The 18976-nt window shown below is 34.0% G+C and overlaps 1 protein-coding gene across 1 annotated transcript in view; it reads left to right on the forward strand.

Moving 5' to 3' along the window:
- Nucleotides 1–18976, forward strand: part of TNKS (tankyrase) — a 155972-nt gene that overhangs the window by 66197 nt on the left and 70799 nt on the right. Inside the window, exons 4-5 of the mRNA XM_043893900.1 lie at nucleotides 12895–12931; nucleotides 13699–13774. Coding sequence (XP_043749835.1) covers nucleotides 12895–12931; nucleotides 13699–13774 — 113 coding nt within the window. The remainder of the gene's footprint in view (nucleotides 1–12894; nucleotides 12932–13698; nucleotides 13775–18976) is intronic.

Genomic DNA, 18976 nt, shown 5'->3' on the forward strand with positions numbered 1-18976 from the left:
TTTTATCTATATTATCCCTGACCCTCAGAGTGACCCATAAGATAAGCCTTATCTTTTTCATTTAACAATGAGAAACATGAAGCTGAGAGGAAGGTTAAATGATTTGGTCAAACTCCCATGGGTAGTCGGTAGCCAACCCAGGATTTATTCAAAATATCTGGCACAAAACCTAATGTTCCTTTGGTATGGTTTACTGGTGATTCCCAAGCCAAACCCAGGTCATGCACCCCCTGCATATATGCACAAACCACCCCTGTCTTTGTGATAAAAGTCATAAAGTTAGAGGAAGAAAACAATTTAAAGACAGCGGTAATATACAATTAGAGCATTTTACCTTCTCCTTTTAAGTCGGTTCAGTCTCTTTTTTTTATTCCAACATGCCATTAATTCCCTATGCCATTAATTCACTATTTCCCTATGAACTTGCTTCCGTAATTAGTCCATTGTTAAATACCTTAAACAGTTAGGAATATTCTCCTATTTTTGAAGCCAAATACAATAACTTCTTTTTTGGAGCCAAATTGTATATGGCTAAGCATTTTTCTTTTTGAGAACCTCTTCTGAAATACCAATAAGAGTAGATGGGATTGGGAATACATGTAAATCCATGGCTGATTCATATCGATGTATGACAAAACCCACTGGAAAAAAAAAAAAAGAGTAGATGGGACCCTTCATATAACTGTAGCCATCACCTCTACCACCTTGTCTTTTTAGCCTGTAAGCCAAATAGCCACCGTCCTTCCTTTTTCCTTTTTAATTCTGCTGATACAACATGAGTTTCCATGTGCTTTTCTGTTAATTTGTCACATTGATTCATTGAGTTTCCTGTCAAACCAGCTCCTGAGTAGTGAATCCAGGCTACTCTTAAGCCAGTTTTTAGTCTTCCTTGACTTACATATTTGAACAGTTGCATGTGTTTTGTTTTGTTTTTTTACTCTAATATCAGGACACTACATTTATCCTCCTCATTCTTTATGTTCTTTTTGTAATGTTCGCCATCAGTTGCCATTATTCTGTATCCTAAATTCAGGATCTTCAAGACCAGATATTGTTCCTCCGTGTTATCTAGATAACCAGCTCTTTTTTTTTTTTTTTCAAATTTCCATTTTTCTGAAGTTAGTCAGCAGGAAGAAATGATGAATTTACCAAGTCCTTTGGTCTTTTGCCCAGGACTTTCAGAGTCACTGGAAATCGTCTATATTTCTTTTGGTAAAGTTATTCATCTCTACAAGATTCAGTAGAAGTGGTTGGTGGGGTATGATACGCTTTCTAAGATACTCAGTCACTTCTTGGTGTGTACGTTTGAATGAGGTGACCTGAAAAGCTTGTGCTGTCCCTGTGAGTCGTCATTCACCATACCGGTCCCTTTCTCTAAATGCCGGAGCATATTGCAAGGACTCTTCAGCGCTTAATGCCTGTGAATTGTCATCAGTTATCACATACATCTTTAAAAGCCTTAGATTACCTACTAAGATAAGCCTCGTTTTTGCATTATTCTGCTCATTAATGTTCAGTACTTCTTATGTATTACCCACCTCTTGAGTTTCTAGCCTTCTCATCAACTTTATTATTGGATTCTTTTCTCCTCCCAGCTTCATTCCTACCTCTGTTTTTACTACTCCTTCTCTTTTACGGCTCCTTCTTCCATTTCCCTTTCCCTATTCTCTCTCCCACCCATCACTCCACTCCTGCCAAATAAATGTCCAGAAGTCGTGCTCTGAACCAGAAGTTGCTTATAGCCAGGAGAGCCCTTCTTAGGTCACTCAAAGAGAAGGTGCCCCTCCATCATGAGTGTTCACTCAGTTTATAACCTTCCAGCTCAGGGTAGTTTTAGATGCACACTGTGCCGGACTGTAGCTACTGGCCACAGATGGCTATTGGACATGTAAATGGGTCTAATGCCACATGTTGAAATGATAATATTCTAGATATACTGGATGAAATAAAATATTAAAATCAGTATTCTCTGGTTACCTTTTTTTAAATGTGGCTTCCAGAAAATTTTAAATTACGTATGTGCTTTGAATTATATTCCTACTAGACAGCAATTTTTAGACACTCTAAATTAAAAGGAAATACATAAAGAGATTCATTAGCACAAAGAAAAAGAGGAAAATCAGTTATACATGAACAAATAATAAAATGCATAGCATTCTGGAGCCATTTTGGATTGGCACATGTCAATATGCCCAGAGCGCTTTGTTATATTATTGCACAGTCTGGTGGAGGTTGAACATAATCAGCCCTGATTTGTCAAGAAAGGTTAAATTATGTTTGGAATAATCCATTTTTGAATGCGTAGAAGTGTTTAATATGTTTCAGAAAGAAATTCCCTCAAGAGCAGAGGAATTAAAATGCTAAATTAGCAGTTATGTTGAAAACTTGGCTATCTAGAGTGTTTTAGTCCTTGAATTTTCCAAGAGAATTAATTTTTATGGCTGCAGCTTTTTAATAAGGCTAAGTGATAATTTTTATGTGAGGGTAGTTGATAAATTTACGGGAGCAAGGTAAGTCCCTAAAAGAGTAAAAGTACCAAAATATCAAAACCACATTTTTTCAGAAATGTTTCTTAATATTTGATAGGAAGTGGTATATTTATATTAAAATTATTTTTAAAAGAATTTATTTTTGTTGTTTAAAATTAGTACATGAATTTGATCTCTTCATTCAAGAAGCTTTTGTATTTAATATCTGCAATCTCTGTCTTTGTTCATTTACATTTAGAAATGGTAGTAAGTGTTTCTCAAAGGCAAATTCTACAGTAAAGTTATGGATAATACAAAACCAAAACCTAATCATGGAAAAACAAATTATAATGTTTTAAGCATCATGGCAGGGTTGTATGCATGAAGTGATATTATATCACAGGTTAATCTAAGCAGCTTTCTAAACGAGGAAGTTCTGAATAACTATCTACTGAAAAGATAGTAACATTACATAAATCTAATTTCTGCTAAGAAATTCATAATAGCACACACAGAAGACATGGAATGTTGACACAGATTTCATTATTATTGATGTAAAACTGTCTTATATATGTTTCTGATAGAAATGTTGCTGCCCTGTTTTGCTAGGTGTTTACAATAAAAAGGAACTGATAATAAACAATAAAACTGACACTAAGGGGTAGAGTTAATATAGTCCAGGTAAGAAAATTAAAATGTACAGTTGTCGTGTGGTTTCTTGCCCTCGCTACATAGTAGAATGTATCCCAGTAAGATGTGTAATTTTAAGATTATCTGAAATTGAACATCTACTTCTATTTCTTGGGTTTGCTACTTCAAATAAAGATTTTTTTTTTCTGATTTACATTTTGAAAGACTTGAAGCAATTTCCCAAAATAAAATGCTGTGAAATAATTTTCCCCCCAAATTGCAAATATATTCTCACTTCCTCAACTTTAAAATCTTTCCTCCATATTTTTCTGAAATAATAAGCATCCTTATATATCTCCTCAGTTGAACAAAATAAGAAAAAGTAGATAAAAGTATTAGAAGAAAATCAAAATCAGTAGTTATCATGATAGTACACTAGCCCATTACATTAACCTTAGAATAAGGAAATGAAAATGATAAAGTAAATTAAGTGAATGTGCAACTGTATTGAATTTTTTTTTAAGCTAATATTATGCTCAGGAAAGGAGCAAACTGGCCTTCCAGATATTATACCTCAATAGCTCTCTTATAGTCGTCCTTTTTTTTCCTAAAACTATTTCTCATGGAGAACATTTTCTTTAATATGCCTGAAACACCTCCTAACTGAACTATGAACCCTCAATGTCTGTCTTGGAATAGACTGTGCAAAAATCAAAGACAAATTAAGTTTTGACAATAATTAAATAAACTATTAATGGCTATATTATTTAAATAGATTGTTCTAATTTAATGGACATTTCTCAATATATGAAGTCTGAGTCTGTGATTATATAGCCATTAAGTAGAAGCTGAATTAACATACTGCTGCTGCTATGATCATGTTCAGAAAGATTATTGGATGAAGTATTAGTCTAAGATTGAGAAGTAAATATTTTAAAATTTACTTCTGATTTATAGCTATGTTAGATCATATCCCTAGTCACACATAAGACTAACACATCAAATATAAACTCTGCTGCATTGTGATCCATTCAGTACCTTCTCTCTACTTGACTCTTCCCATTCTTACTATCACCGTTTATGTACTTTTCCTCTCACCATCCTCCTACAATAGTCCTGTAACTAATCCCCAGTGTCCCCAGGTCCTAATTCATCGAGCTACCAGGTTAAGTTCAATTTTAATTAGTTTACTCCTATGCTTAAAAAAAAAAAAAGAGTGACTCCCTGTTCCTATTCCTTATAAAATCATGTTCAACTCTACAACCTAACATTCAGAATCCTTTAAAATATAGAATAAATTTTCTTTTTAAATAATTTTTCAATGCTCCCCATTCCACTTCATCTTCCCAACATATACTCTAAATTTGACATCAGTCACTTTTCTCCAAATATGTATTCCATTTTCCTGCACTTCTTTCCTCATACTGATAATTATCTAAACTCTAGTCCATCTCCACATGTTAATACTTGCCCAAGACTGTGTGGCCAAGGTTGTGTGTGTCTTCATGAAATCACCCCATATTATTCCAATTAAAAATACTGTCAAAGGGGATAGATTCTAGTCTGAGCTTTGCCACTACCTAGTTTTAAAATATTAGGCAAATTATTTGATTATTCTGGGTCTTAACTGAGTCATGTATAAAATAAGGATATCAAACTAATTTATCTTGCCAAGCCTGCCTTAAGATTATATTTAAAATCAACGAGTGTAAGTCAAAGGTACTTTTTTTTAACAGTAGTTCTTAACCTGTGGTAACTTCACAGACTTCAGAGTTTATCTTCAAATGTGCAAGGAATTTTCTCCCTAGGGAGAGGATCTAAAGCTACTTTCATTAGCTTCTTAAAATGGCTCATGATGCCCAAAAGTTAGGCTCTATCATTTCCCTGATCTAAATCTTTTATTAACACAGACACACTCAAGGGCTTTATCCCTCTCTCACTGTCAATGGTAAATACCTAAAAGCTTTAAGAGCATAGTGCTTAGGTCTGTTATCTCCTATAAGAGATCCTCAACCCCTTTTCCTTAATATACCTGACAGTTACTGTGTGCACATGTGATATGCTTCCGTCAACAACAATTGTGCACTGCAACATTCTAAATAAGTTCTTAATTATTTATCCTATGGATTTGACACCATATCCTACAGGTTTGGTACCATTCCTCGCATGCTAGCTCCAATTTCATCACTTATGTCCTACTAATTCCAAGTTTCAATACGTGATTCAGTAGTAGCTGTAGTACACTTGGCATGTTATAGATAGTAAATATTTGTTAAATGAATAAATGAATTTATTCAAAAGAGAGCTAATAAATGAGTGGTATTTTAAAAAAGAGAGTTTGCATGAGAAAGATTATGCCCAGGATAAAATACCATTACTCAGGTTGCACTAAGGTTAATTAACTCTAACTGTGAATAAGAGATTTAGTGATACTTGAGGGAAATATAAGAAAGAAGAGTAAGTTAAGCATTTGCAGCTTAAAGAAGTAAATTGTAATTGCTGCTTCCTGAAATGACCAAAGTTGCAAAGTTACTGTGTCTTTCAGAGACTTTGTTAACAGGACAAAATATACAAAGAATAAAATACAATCATACACAATAATTACAATGAAGACAGGATAGTTCTTATATCATTCATGCAGTAGTCACTTGTACTTCTGTGTTAACTTTAGTTTCCTTAATTTTTTATATCTAATGTAAGAAGGCAGCAGTCTGACAATCCCAAATCGGTATCTCTCCAAACTCCAGGCCCTCAGTAGGCTGATGCATTGAGAGGCCAACCATCCTGATAAGAGCAAGGACTGCAGGAAAGTAATTTTCTTTTCACAGATAACAATTTGATACCTATAAATCAAAATATGCTTTGTTCATGTCTTCTTATAGCTCTGAGCTCACAGGTACGACATACAAAACAGTCCTTGAATGAAGAGGTCAATTTTATTAATATATATTCTGCCTATTTAAAAAAATATGAAAGCTAGAATAAGTGAGCTATGAAGAACTAAAAGCTGTGCAGTTAGCTCAGTTTAGGTGAATTCTCCTCACAAAAAGGCGAGAATGTGATTTCTAGCTGTGAGGTGGGATTTCTAGCAGTACTGTCATATTTCTCATTAGTCAGCTTCTTTTGTTCTTTTTCCTTTCTATAGATGGCATGTTTATATTCTAGAATTAAGAAATTTTCAGATTTTAAAAAAGATGTGATTTGGCAGTTTCTTAGAAAGTTTAACATTTACTATACATTTTAGCACCCCCACACTTTTAAGTATTTGCTCAGGGGAAATGATGACATAGGTCCATACAAAATGCTGCCTGAATTTTTAGTAGCTTTATTCATGATCACAAAAGCTGGCAACAACCCATATATCTATCAGCTAGTGAATGGATAAGCAAATTCATGTGCATTCATATAATGGAATGCTACATAATCAAAATGGTCAAATACTGACATGTCCTTCTCCAGGGGACCGTCCTGACCTAGGGATCCAACCCACATCTCTGTGTCTCCTACATTAGCAGGAGAGTTCTTTACCATCTGAGCCACCGGGGAAGCCCCATTTTTGGCCAGTGTGTGTTTGTAGTTATGTCCCAATTTTTAGTACTAAGATTTTTAACTAACTAAAAATATCAGTGAAAAATCTTGAGTTACATTCCAAATACAGTTGACGGTAGCCTGCCAGGTTGCTCTGTCCATGGGATTTTCCAGGCAAGAATACTGGAGTGGGTTGCCATTTCCTTCTGTAGGGAATCTTCCCAATCCAGGGATCATACCTGGGTCTCCCACACTGCTGGCAGACTGTTTACTGTCTGAGCTACCAAGGAAGCAAATGCAATTGACAGAATGTCAGAAATAGGTATAAATTATTTGAAACCCTGCTTGTTGTTGGTTATTTGCTAAGTCTTGCTCGACACTTTTGCAACCCCATAGACTGTAGCCCGCCAGGCTCCTCTGTCCATGGGATTCTCCAGTCAAAAATGCTGGAATGGGTTGCCATTTCATTCTTCATTGAAAAACCCTGCTGCTGCTGCTGCTAAGTCGCCTCAGTCGTGTCCGACTCTGTGCAGCCCCATAGATGGCAACCCACCAGGCTTCCCCGTCCCTGGGATTCTCCAGGCAAGAACACTGGAGTGGGTTGCCTTTTCCTTCTTCACTGTATGAAAGGAAAAGTGAAAGTGAAGCTGCTTAGTCGTGTCCGACTCTTAGCGACTCCATGGACTACAGCCTACCAGGCTCCTCCATCCATGGGATTTTCCAGGCAAGAGTAATGGAGTGGGGTGCCATTGCCTTCTCCAGGAACCCTGCTAAATGTCCATAAATGGGATATATATCTGAGATGTTGCTGGGGCTAAGTGAAGACATATTACTGCATACAAAGAAACTGGTTGTTAACAATCATCTATTGACCGCATTATTTTCTTTTTTTGTAGGACCTTTGTTATGGATGTAATATTATGTTTTTGAAATGTTTAAGGACATTGTTTTTTTTGTTGTTGTTGTTAACATGTAATTGTTGTCATAAATATTACGATATAAGATAGTATAGTTGTATTTGGTGGGGCTGGTGAGCTTTTATCTTTGAAAATTGATTTTCAGCTGCCCTGCAGGGATTGGGACATCTCCATTTTCCTAAAAAATTGGAAAATTCTGTTCGAGCTGTACTGTTTGGACAGCACAGCTTTAAGTTTATGTTGCACAGGTTGAATGTTAGCTAATTAGAAAGGTCAAAGTTGTAGAAGACGAAAGATAGAAAGGATCTCCACCAGGAAAATACTCTGTTGACACCTAAAATTTTAAAGCCCCCAATTTTCCCATGTTTAGCACTGATGTGGAGTGTTTAATTTGATCACGATTCTAGACTTAGCCAATGTATGGACTTTGAGACCAGAATCAGAATGAGCAGCAAGATTGATAGGCTTCAGAAATAGTAAGTAGGCATTGAGAACTTTTAATACTATGGGATTTTTTTTTCCCCCTAGTATTGTCCTGAAAATGTTCATGAAAGATTTCAGAGAGAGAAGTAATAAATTCAATTAACAAATAATTGAAATAAGTAATTCAAAAAATAATTTCAGAGAGAGAAGTCAAGTCATTCCTAGGGTCATGCTTCTGTATGGTAGATATCAAAGACCTAGCTTAACATCTTGAGATTAGATTATTTCCTGGTGCTTCAGTGAAATTCCTTCCATAGCTACATAACTGTTTTTAAATATTCAAATCTAATAGTGAAAACACAATGGATTTTGTCACCTAAATTGATATTTTATTTCCCCATATTGATTGTCAGTTTAGTTACAAGAATCAGTTCATCTCTTGTATTTGTTGGCACTTCAGTGAGAAATATCTATATGAGAATGACCAATTCATGGTTTTGGCACTCAGCAACCTGAGTCCCTAAACTTGTTAATTGAGATTCTTGACTGAAGACTTTACATAGCTCTTCTCTTGAGAAACCTAAAGCATAAGAAATTAATGCATGCTATGGGAAATGCAAAATGCATTGATCATTTTAATAGACCTAGAATACATTTTCTTCATTCCTGTTCCTTTGGTCCAAAATTTTAAACTAGAATGTAAAATTTACATACTTACTTTTGGGTAGGGGGGCCCACGTTTACAAGCTCATGTGAAAGTTCACTACTTTAAAGCAGTTTTGATGGAAATGTTTGGCTTATGTTATATAAATATGTTCAGCCCATTTAAAACTAGCTGTTGTCATTGTTTTTAAAACTATTTTATTGCTGTTACTGTTCTGTTACTTTTTTCTTTTGTTTATGTCACTTCTTCCAAAACTCAGATATGGTTAGTTTCTGCTCACATATTAGCATTTTTCAGGGCTTGATAGATAGTGAATAATACTCAGTGAAACCTGAGACAATTTATTTAATTGCCTTGGCATCAGTTTCATTAACTGTAAATGAATATGTTGATGATCCCTTAGGAAAGCAATTCTGAAATTGGGGATGAGGTGACAGGAGAAAGGTGACTTTCAAATTACATCCCCTCTCATTGCATCTAACAAGAGATGTTACTGATAGGCATGTATTATGCGTGGTTTCAAAGTGGAAAAAAGAAAGGTTGCAATTCTTTTTTAGTCCTTTATTGCTTCTAGAATTTATGATTTCTATGTTCATAATCTTTCCATGTTGTTCAACGTCAACAAAAGCAAATGACTCATTTTTAGAAAACTTAGTCTGCTTTGAATCCTGTCAGTTGCTGAAGAAAGGGACAAAAACACTTTAAGATGTTGAAATTGAGATAAGTCAATAATTATGACTGTTTATTGATTCAGTTTTTCATTTTTATTCACAAAGTAATTTTGCCTTCACAGTAAGTGAAAGAGAAGTTGTTTCTACCTACCTCAGAGAAATACAAAGGGGAGTTTTACTTTTAACCTTTATTTATTAACTTTCATTTTTAACCTTCTTTCTGACAACATACTCTTTTTAACACATTAACTCATATCCCTGTCCCCCACTGTGTGTCGGCGTCTGTGTGTGTGCGTGTGTGTATTTATCTTTCTATGCATCCTGTCAGTACTTATACTAATAAACCATTTTTACTAATAAAAACAGTCCAGCCTTTGGAAAGTAAACTTTGTGGCTTGCTTTTTTTTTTATCCCACTTATTTTATTCTAATAAAAAAAAAAATTTAAGCCATCTATTTTGTCCTTTCCTGAATGCTATTATCTTGACTATAATTGCCTGGTTTCCTTTCCGGCTGATCTATTGCTAGCCTTTATCTGGATGTGATTAAAGAATATAAATGCTCCATAAAGCACCAGAATCTCAGCCAGAATATTTTCAGATTCGCAGCTAAAATGAAATAGAACAAGGGGTTTAGCTGTTAAGTAGCTCATATTTGTTGTCAGAGTGTGTGAGGGACTCTAAATTCATTATGCTAGTTGTTCCTACAGTGTAGCATTTGAAAAATAGCTTCCACTGTTTATGGATTGTGGTCCTCGGGCACCAGATAGTGGATGTTGGGATGTATTGCAGAAAAGCTGATTAAAGTAGTAGGATCTCTAACTGCAAGAGTACAAAGTCATTTGTAATACCTGAGTCTGGCAGCTTTGGGTGTCCTTATATGTTTCCTTTTGAAAGCTTTGGTTTATTATCAGTTTAACCATGAAGGAATAACTTCCCCCCCCCCCCAAGAAAAGTGCCTTTTGGAGAAAACATCAATAAGCTATACCAGATGAGAAGTTTATGTAAGAGGATTGATTTGAACTTTAAAGATCCCAAATTCTATGTGATTTTATTTCTTAGGTTATTGGAGTCATGCTTCACTGTGACTTTAATTTTAATAGTAGCTGCTTTCAGTTCTCAATTTCAGATTACTGTATCTCAGGCAATGTATAACTTACTCCAGAATATAAGCTATGCCAGAATTTATTGTCTTCACCTCCCATTACCCCCGCTTTGGGCCACTTTCCTCTCCAACAAAAAGTTCACTGGCGTGGAATACAGAAAGACTTTAATCACAGAACTTTTACAAATCTTTAAATATACTTTGCATTCTCCTTGTTGAAATATTTCAGTATTTTCTCATTGTTTTCAAAATAAAGTTCAAACTTCTTAGAGTGCCATTCATGTGATCTTTCTGTTTCCTCTCTGCCTAGTTTTTACCCAGTTCCCTGTAAAATGTCCTTTTTTCAGGTTTAAAGTGGCCATTTCCTCTCTCATTTCTTTTCCTTTGGTTGCTTCCTTCTCCCCCATCCTTTATCTGAGTATCACCTGTTCTTACTTTAAAAACCCTGCACAAGTTTTCTCTCTTCCAGGAAACCTTCCTTGAACTACGATTAGCCTGCTTCTTATTTATCCCCTTTAGACTAGCCTTTAAACTCTTTATAGCACTCTGTAAGACTCATTTCCTACTCTCATCATTGGTTTACTTGTTTGTCTTGTTTAATAGACTATTATTCCTTGAGTTCAGAAATGATAGTGTCTTTTTCAGTTTTGAATCTGGCCTATAGGCCTTTCAAATAAATGTTTTTTGACTAAATTAGTGACTTTTATAGTTACTTCCATAATTTCACTTACTTTGCTCTTGATTCTTAAGGCATTTTGAGGGTATGGGTCGAACCATTTTCTCAAAAGGATCTTAAATTGACTCACTCACTTCCATATTGCCACCTAAAATATTTAATAAGGGTGTATTTTTTTGTCTTTGGAAAGATAAGAACCTTATTTGCTAGGGGATTATAATATAGATTTCAAACTGTCAATCAGTTGAAGAATCTGGGATGTAATATATGGAAATTGGAGAGGCAAACTCTTACTGTGAAGCAAGCATTCTAGCTTATTCACATATATTGTTGAACCCATGATTTTATTGGTATCTAAAATTCCTTTGGGAGAGAATATATATTTAACAACTTTTTCCTGATTTGAAAATTACTGCTTACAGTTTCTAGATTTTAATAAAATCTTAACCCAAGAATCAAGAGACATGTTTAAACTAAAAAAAAATTGCTAATGAAGGGTTATAGAATTTAAACATGTGCTTAATGATCCTGAGATGTCCTTAAAATATTTGCATCAGTATTCCACATTCTGTAGCAGAGCAAACAAAATGCAAAGAAATTCATGTTTATAAGTGATAAGATTTTAAAAAGTAATTTAAGCTTATTTCTTAATAGAATTATAACATCTTAATCTAAAATTTTATTTCTTATACATATATATGTATATGCACTTAATATTTGCCTTCATATAACTATTTGCTTAGACATTTTATATAATTATTTCTTTAATGATATAGCAAACTGAGTCAGCATATTACAGCTGAATCATGGTCCTAGCTGTTCTTTTTATTCATTCAGTGAGCAAACTCTATATTGTTAAAATTCCTTGTCCTTCAATTGTGCTGGCAAAGACTTGCATTTAAGTTCTTGAATGCCCTAAGAAATTTGTGTTGAAAATTCTGAAGTATATACCTATTTTCAGTCTTTGGTATGTTAAGCAATAGAATGGAAAAATATTATCCACATCTTAATAGATGAATGAATGTCTGCTCATTCTCAGAGACCCTAGTCTCCTTTTAAAAAGATATTTTTAAGATTTATTGTTTTTAAAATTTGGTATTGAATTTGCATAAAGTGTAGATTGCAGCATGCTAGAATATTATTGTCATTTAAGAACGTATTCATGGGTTTTTAGAGCACTGCCTCTAAGGGATTCTTAGCATTTGGTACGTAGTTCACGTATTTCTAGTCTACAGACTTACCCTATTGAGGCAAAGGCTTCATGATCCTGATTTTTTTTTCTACTGCTGTAAAGCTCAGCAATGGTAATTAATGGTTGTGTGGTTGGTTTTTTTTTTTTTTTTTTTGGAAAAAAACTTTCCATGTCATTAAAATAAAATTGAGGATTTTTGAAGACTAGTAATTTGTACCTTTAAACAGCCACATTATTTTGCTTTTGTCTCAGAATGTATTATGCTTCACAAGTATACTGTGACAGTCTGAATAGAAAAGGGGGGAGGGGACATTGTCTTCAACTGGCATGCTGTTATCAGAGGGAATGTGTTTCTGGACACGAGATTTAGCATTCATTGGTCGTCTGAAGAAAGCTATTTCATCTGAGGATTGGACAAGAAGCTGCGTCAATTTGCTGCCCGTCTCCAAGGCACTGGTGATGCTGCCTTCACAAGCTGGCTAACGTCACGGCTCCATCACCCAGCGGGGTGTGGACTCTCTTTTTCTGTTCTTCTCTATTTAATTCTCTGTTTGCTGCCTACTGCATTTCTTAATCTGTCTTCTGCCAAATGCTAACAGCATGATATTTTGCAATCATCTAGGTGAATACAAGAAAGACGAACTCCTAGAAGCTGCTAGGTAAGTGATTCCATTCATTTTAAGTGAGTATAAGGCATTTAAGGGAGAAAAGGGGGAGGGCAGGTAGAGGACTATAAAAATTAAAGCATGTTATTGTCTTACTTGGATTTTATGCAATAATGTAGATAAGACCTTATACTAAATCTTTGTATACTTTATTTTGCACAGTTAGTGTATTAAATGAGACTGTCTTTCAATATGGTGATGATTGTAAGGTTAATTTTATTTGGAACATTTCTTAAGGTACCTGCAAACCCGAGTTGCCCAGCTTTTCGGTTCATATTCTAGGAGTATTTAAATAACTATATCTGTATTTTTCTCTGGAAATTTTTCTAGCCAAGCTTCAATGAGGGGCATAAAGTAAATGTTAAAATTCTCATCCATTTTCTTTTGTTCTTAATCATTTATAGTTTAACTGATTAGCTTTTTAAAACATTTTGTAAGTATATTTAACTCCAGTGTTTTAGATCACTTATCAGACTAAAGTTTGTTTGAAATTAAGAACATGACTTTATGCAGATAAGCAAAACAAATAATAATGTAGAAAGCTCCCTTATCTAAGATATACCACTATATGATGATTAACAGGAATTAATTAGGAATATATTGATTGAATTGAATTAAGTATAGCAAAAGACATTCATTCAGAACCATATAAAAGAAATCAAAGAAGTCATATGATTTTCCATCCTGTCGTGAAAAATATCCATAAATATTCATAAGAAGCACTGTAATTTTATAGGAATTGACTTACTACCTTTTTGTAGGAGTGGTAATGAAGAAAAACTAATGGCTTTACTGACTCCTCTAAATGTGAATTGCCATGCAAGTGATGGGCGAAAGGTAAGTCATTTAAGATGTAATATTCCCCTTCAGTGGTTTCTTTTTGCTTTACAGTTAAAATTTTTGAAGTTGGCATATATATATGTGTGTGTGTATACGTATATATACACACACACATATATATGGCTGCATTTCACTGGCATCTTTTCACTGTAAATTAAATGCTGTCGTATCTGTTATTGGCAGTTGTGACATATTCATAGAGCTGGTGAAGCAAGGATTTTAAGCATCTTCTCTTAAATGTCAGACACTGAAAGTTACTTGTTAAATGGAACTGCAGCTTTTTCGGTGATAACAATTATAACAACATATATTATTTTCTGTGTGTGATGATGAAAATTAAAAATTTTTGTTTATGTCCTGATTGCCCAGCTTTGTTAGCATATACGTATTGTTTGTTTCTTTCTGGCAGAGGAAAATTTGTTTACTAGATAACCAATACTTTTTCAGGCTGAGAAAATGCTAATGATTTTTCAGGTCTGTTGTAACAGCCCTGCTTTTTCCCCCCCCCGCATTGGCTAAGTTTTCGTTATTATATATTGAAAGAAAGTAGATTAGAGCAGTGAAAAATACCTGTATTAATATACACTTGTCATAAGGTAATATATGAAATATGCAGTTGGTATCTTCATTCTCTGCTTCGTATTCTTGCTGAATTTAGACTGAAAATGTAACCCTTTATAGCCTTTGGTATTTGACTGCAAAGTTTTGCAGTGGTTTACCTAAAAGTACTTTGTACTATAAAGTCTTTTTTTAATGAAGATTAATTTTTTAATGTTAAACGATGGCTTTTATATTTTTAAAATCTAAAACAATTTTAAAGTACACTGTAGACACTGAAGAAAATTATCTTGTACCTAATATTTAAATAATTAACTGCTTTGGAATTATTTATATAAAAAATATGCTATGGATGGTATCAGAAGGATGGTACCCCCTTAGAAATAATGAACTGCTTTGCATTTTAAAAAATCATTTTTCTCTGAGTGATAATTTTATAGATTAAAATTATTCAGCTTTCCGTGACTGCCTTCACACTCTTATCCCTATCTAATGAAATTCATATAATAGTGGCATTGAATTGAATCCTTCTGAATATATGTTGTTATTGAAGATGGCTTGAATATCACTTCACATGGCCTAACATTTACCCATCTAACATGTCTCCATTTATCTCTGAATTAATGGAGAGAGACTTCTACTTTCCTGGAAAGTTAAACTATGTATAAATTAAGCTATAAATTAGCAAAGATTTATTCAGTACTATGAATGACTTTTGGGAGATGTTTTCAAATGATAACTGCTCATTTTCTCTTCAGTTTTGAAGTTGCTTTGGAAATTTTAACTTTCTTGAGTTACTTTGAGTTCCAGGTTTTGTTTGGATCCTCCTAGTAGATAGGTGACTTTTATCACTACGCAGAAAAAGACCGTCTTATCTGTAAGTGCAGCTATATCTTAAGACAGAATTCTCTGAGAACCCAGCCTGCTTCAGTTTCTCACAGCCGTTTTAATATTACAGAATTGATGTGAGATTACTGTAACAGAAGTCAGTTTCTATCCCAGCCTTATTTCTCCCTTCCTCGCCCTTATACCTTGACAACCCCATTTCTGGCTCAGTAAATTATAATAATTAAGGAGCGTGAACTCTGATAACTAACAAATTACTTCTTCTCTCTGCCTCAACCCTACACAAATAGATAGAACTTCTTTATTTTTCCTTCTCCCCAAAGGAGGAAACCCTTTCCTTATTCCTGTACATAAAACTAATACATTCCTCATTCAAATTCCTATGGTTCTTTTTCTGTATTACTCTGTGGCATTTACCACAGAGTTCTTGAATTGTAGTTATTCATACATATCTTTTTCTTCTACTCGTCTATTAGCTCTCTTTTGTACCAGATCATTCCTGGCACTTTGCATGTAAGAAGCTTAGGCTACGAATATGCTCCCCAATGAACATAATTTTATCCTTCGAGTGAAAAAAAATCATCTGTACTCTTTGCCATATAGGAATTTAACTCAGAAGTATGTCAATGGGAAATTGTGTGTTTTCTGTTACTATATATTATTACTAGTATTATTTTGTTAATTTATTTTTGAGTAATTATAACACAGGGGAGAATTATATATCTTAATAGGTAGAAAATTTTAAATGTCTCAAATATTATTATTATACTGAAGGTCTTGTAACATATAAATAATGCAATAATTTTCCAAAATGTGCTCCTATACTTTTTTAGATTATCGATTTTCTCAAAGTATCTAGAAAAAGAAAGTTGGACTTAAGCATTTATTAGGTTTTGGTGCTATGCATAAAACATAAAAAATCATTCAATATTGTTCATCAATATGCAAAATGCAAATAAAATTTCATGATTAAAATTGAATAATGTGCATATTTATATATTACCTTACTTTATGGCACAAAGCAATTCTTATTAGATGGACCACTTGCACTGAAGCCATAGAATGGTAGATAATCTAGGTGCTGAGGGAGGCTGGGAAAAGATCCTTTAGTTATGAAAATCTCTTTGTTTTCTTGCTGTTGATGTCAAGAGAATGTGTAAACAAATCTAGCTGCTAAATTACGAGTCTACCTGATATATTCAGTATTTTTCCAGGCCATTTAATTCATTTGTTTATCTAGAATTAAGGAAGTCCGATTGTATATTAACAAGAGGACACAGGTGTTTTACATATGTAGTAAGGTATATGAAGTTTCATTTCTTGACTTTGCATTTTAGAGCACAGTGCAGAATCAGATTCAGTTTAAAGGTTTTAAAATGACTGTCTTAATGCTTAACTGAATCTTTGGTTGGCTCTGTTACTATGATTCCTGGTTTGTAAATTTTAAAAGCCCATGGAAATGTTAGTTTTGAAATGTTTTTAGAAAAGAAGTGTTCCTTATACACTAACTAGTAGGTGGAGAAATTGCCAAGTTATATGTGGGGGTTTTAGACTTCAGTATTCCTTTTTCAAGTAATATGTGGGCTTATACAATGACAGTGTAAATTTTAAATAGTGCCCTAATTCTATACTGTGACTTGATGATTATCTAATTAAGTAATAATCTGAGCAGTTAAAACTTTTATTTCCGACAGACATTTTGTTTTCTAACCTGTAGAGTCTGAAAATAGTAAATAAGGTTTTAAGTAATTTGTATTGTTATATTTTGTTTTATTTTACATGTAAATCAAAGCAGAGCTTGACTCCTCTAGAAATTTCCAGTTGTTGTTTTCCCTAAAAAGCAAAGGCAAAAAAGTTTTTAGTGATGTTTTGTTTTAAAATGCTACTTTCATTTAATTATACGTGTATTCTAATACTGGCCATTTTAGAAACATAGGGCATTGATATAGTTAGACATAGCATTCCAGTTTCCTATTTTGAATTGTAGTGACCAGGTCCTTAAAACAGATTGCTTCCCTTCTATAATTCCTGTATTTTTAAACTTATGTTTCTTGTCCTTTAATCTCCCTTTACAGCATTTTCTGTCAAGATCAGATGTTTTATTAGCAATTATCCAAATATTCAAGTCTTGTTTGATATGTAAATTTAAGATGGTGGTCATCTTATTTTTCAATATTAATTTTTATAAGGATTTTACAGTGCATGAAAATAAATATTTGAATACATCTCAAATTATTTCAACACTCAACCCTTTTCAGAATTCTTTTAGGTCTGTGTCCCTTTCCTGATTGCCTTTATCCCCTTCCAAAATAAATATCCTAAATTTATCCCCTCCTTATAACAAGGAATAGGTTGGAGTTTGACATTACTGTATGTATTCCGAAATATGTATCTTTGCATGCATTTTCTATGCCTACCATTGCTGTAACTGTACATCACTAAATATTGAAAGTAAGTAAAGTTTGGTTGGAATTTTTATTTTCACTATTTTCAGTGTGATTTCTGGTGGTTTCTCTCTGCTCCTTTTGTTCATTCAGTCTACACTCAATACATACCATGTATAGGTCACTATTCTAGTGTCATGGGAGCTAACTGTGTATTTAATATTATTGGTTCACTCGGAGTTCAAAATTGATGGAATGATTAAGATACTATCCTAGACATTGAAGCCAGTGCCTAAAAATGTGATTCCTTTTGCTGTGATAGAGTTATAAAATGTAGATTTGAGGTGAGGGTTTTTTCCCTAGCTCTTTTATTTTGAAGGCATTAGTATTTAGACATGTATGCTCTTCTGTAAGAAACCACAAATTTAGATGAAAGACAACTGGAGAAGCATGTTTTAAATTCAGAAAGATTACTGAAGGGTTTCTTTAAATGTCAGATTTCTACTGTGTAAATGTTTGCTTCCATAAAATAGTTAATAATGAATAAGACTATGGAAATGGAGAAAAGTAAAGTGTTTAAAAACTATTTTTTAATGGAGATCAATCAGAAGTAAAGTAGAGTTTAATACCATCCCTCGAAGATACCATAAAAAGCTGTGTGATAGAGTTGAAAGAGCAAATAGGCTTTGAGGCCAAACAGATGGATTCTATTCTCTACTTGTCTGCTTTCTAAGCGTGTGGCTATGGCACTGCAGTTTTCAGTGTATTCTTTACCAAATAGAGATAATGATGCCCCTTCCACAAGACATTTGAGAGGATTAAATGAAATTATGTGATTAATATAACCCACAATAGAACCTCAGTAAATTAGATCCCCACTTCTTTGATACATTTTTTAAAGCTTTTCAGCATATTTAGAATGGACATACACATACTTTTGGAGCTTCCCAGGTGGCACAGTGGCGAAGAATCCACCTGCCATTGCAGGAGACTCAGGGGTGCAGGTTCCATCCCTGGGTGGGGAAGATCCCCGGGAGAAGGAAATGGCAACCCACTCCAGTATTCTTGCCTGGGAAATCCCATGGACAAAGGAGTCTGGCAGGCTGTAGTCCCTGAGGTCACAAAGAGAGATGACTGAGTGAGCATGCACATACATACTTCTGAGTACTTTAACAGTCCCCAGTTCTCCACTTAAATTGTATATTATCCAAGCTCAGTCCTAGGTGGCATTTGAATAAAATGTAGGTTACCAGGTAATCTGTAACACATTCAATTGAATTAATTATCTTGAAACTTGGTCTTTGTCCCTTGCCCACTCCATATCACATGTAATAAATAGATTTATTTTTGCAGATTATAAATTAAGAAATGTGTTCATAAGACACATATACCCATTTTAAGAATATCTTTA

This window comes from Cervus elaphus, chromosome 32 (assembly GCF_910594005.1).
Source record: "Cervus elaphus chromosome 32, mCerEla1.1, whole genome shotgun sequence".
Lineage (NCBI taxonomy): Eukaryota > Metazoa > Chordata > Mammalia > Artiodactyla > Cervidae > Cervus > Cervus elaphus.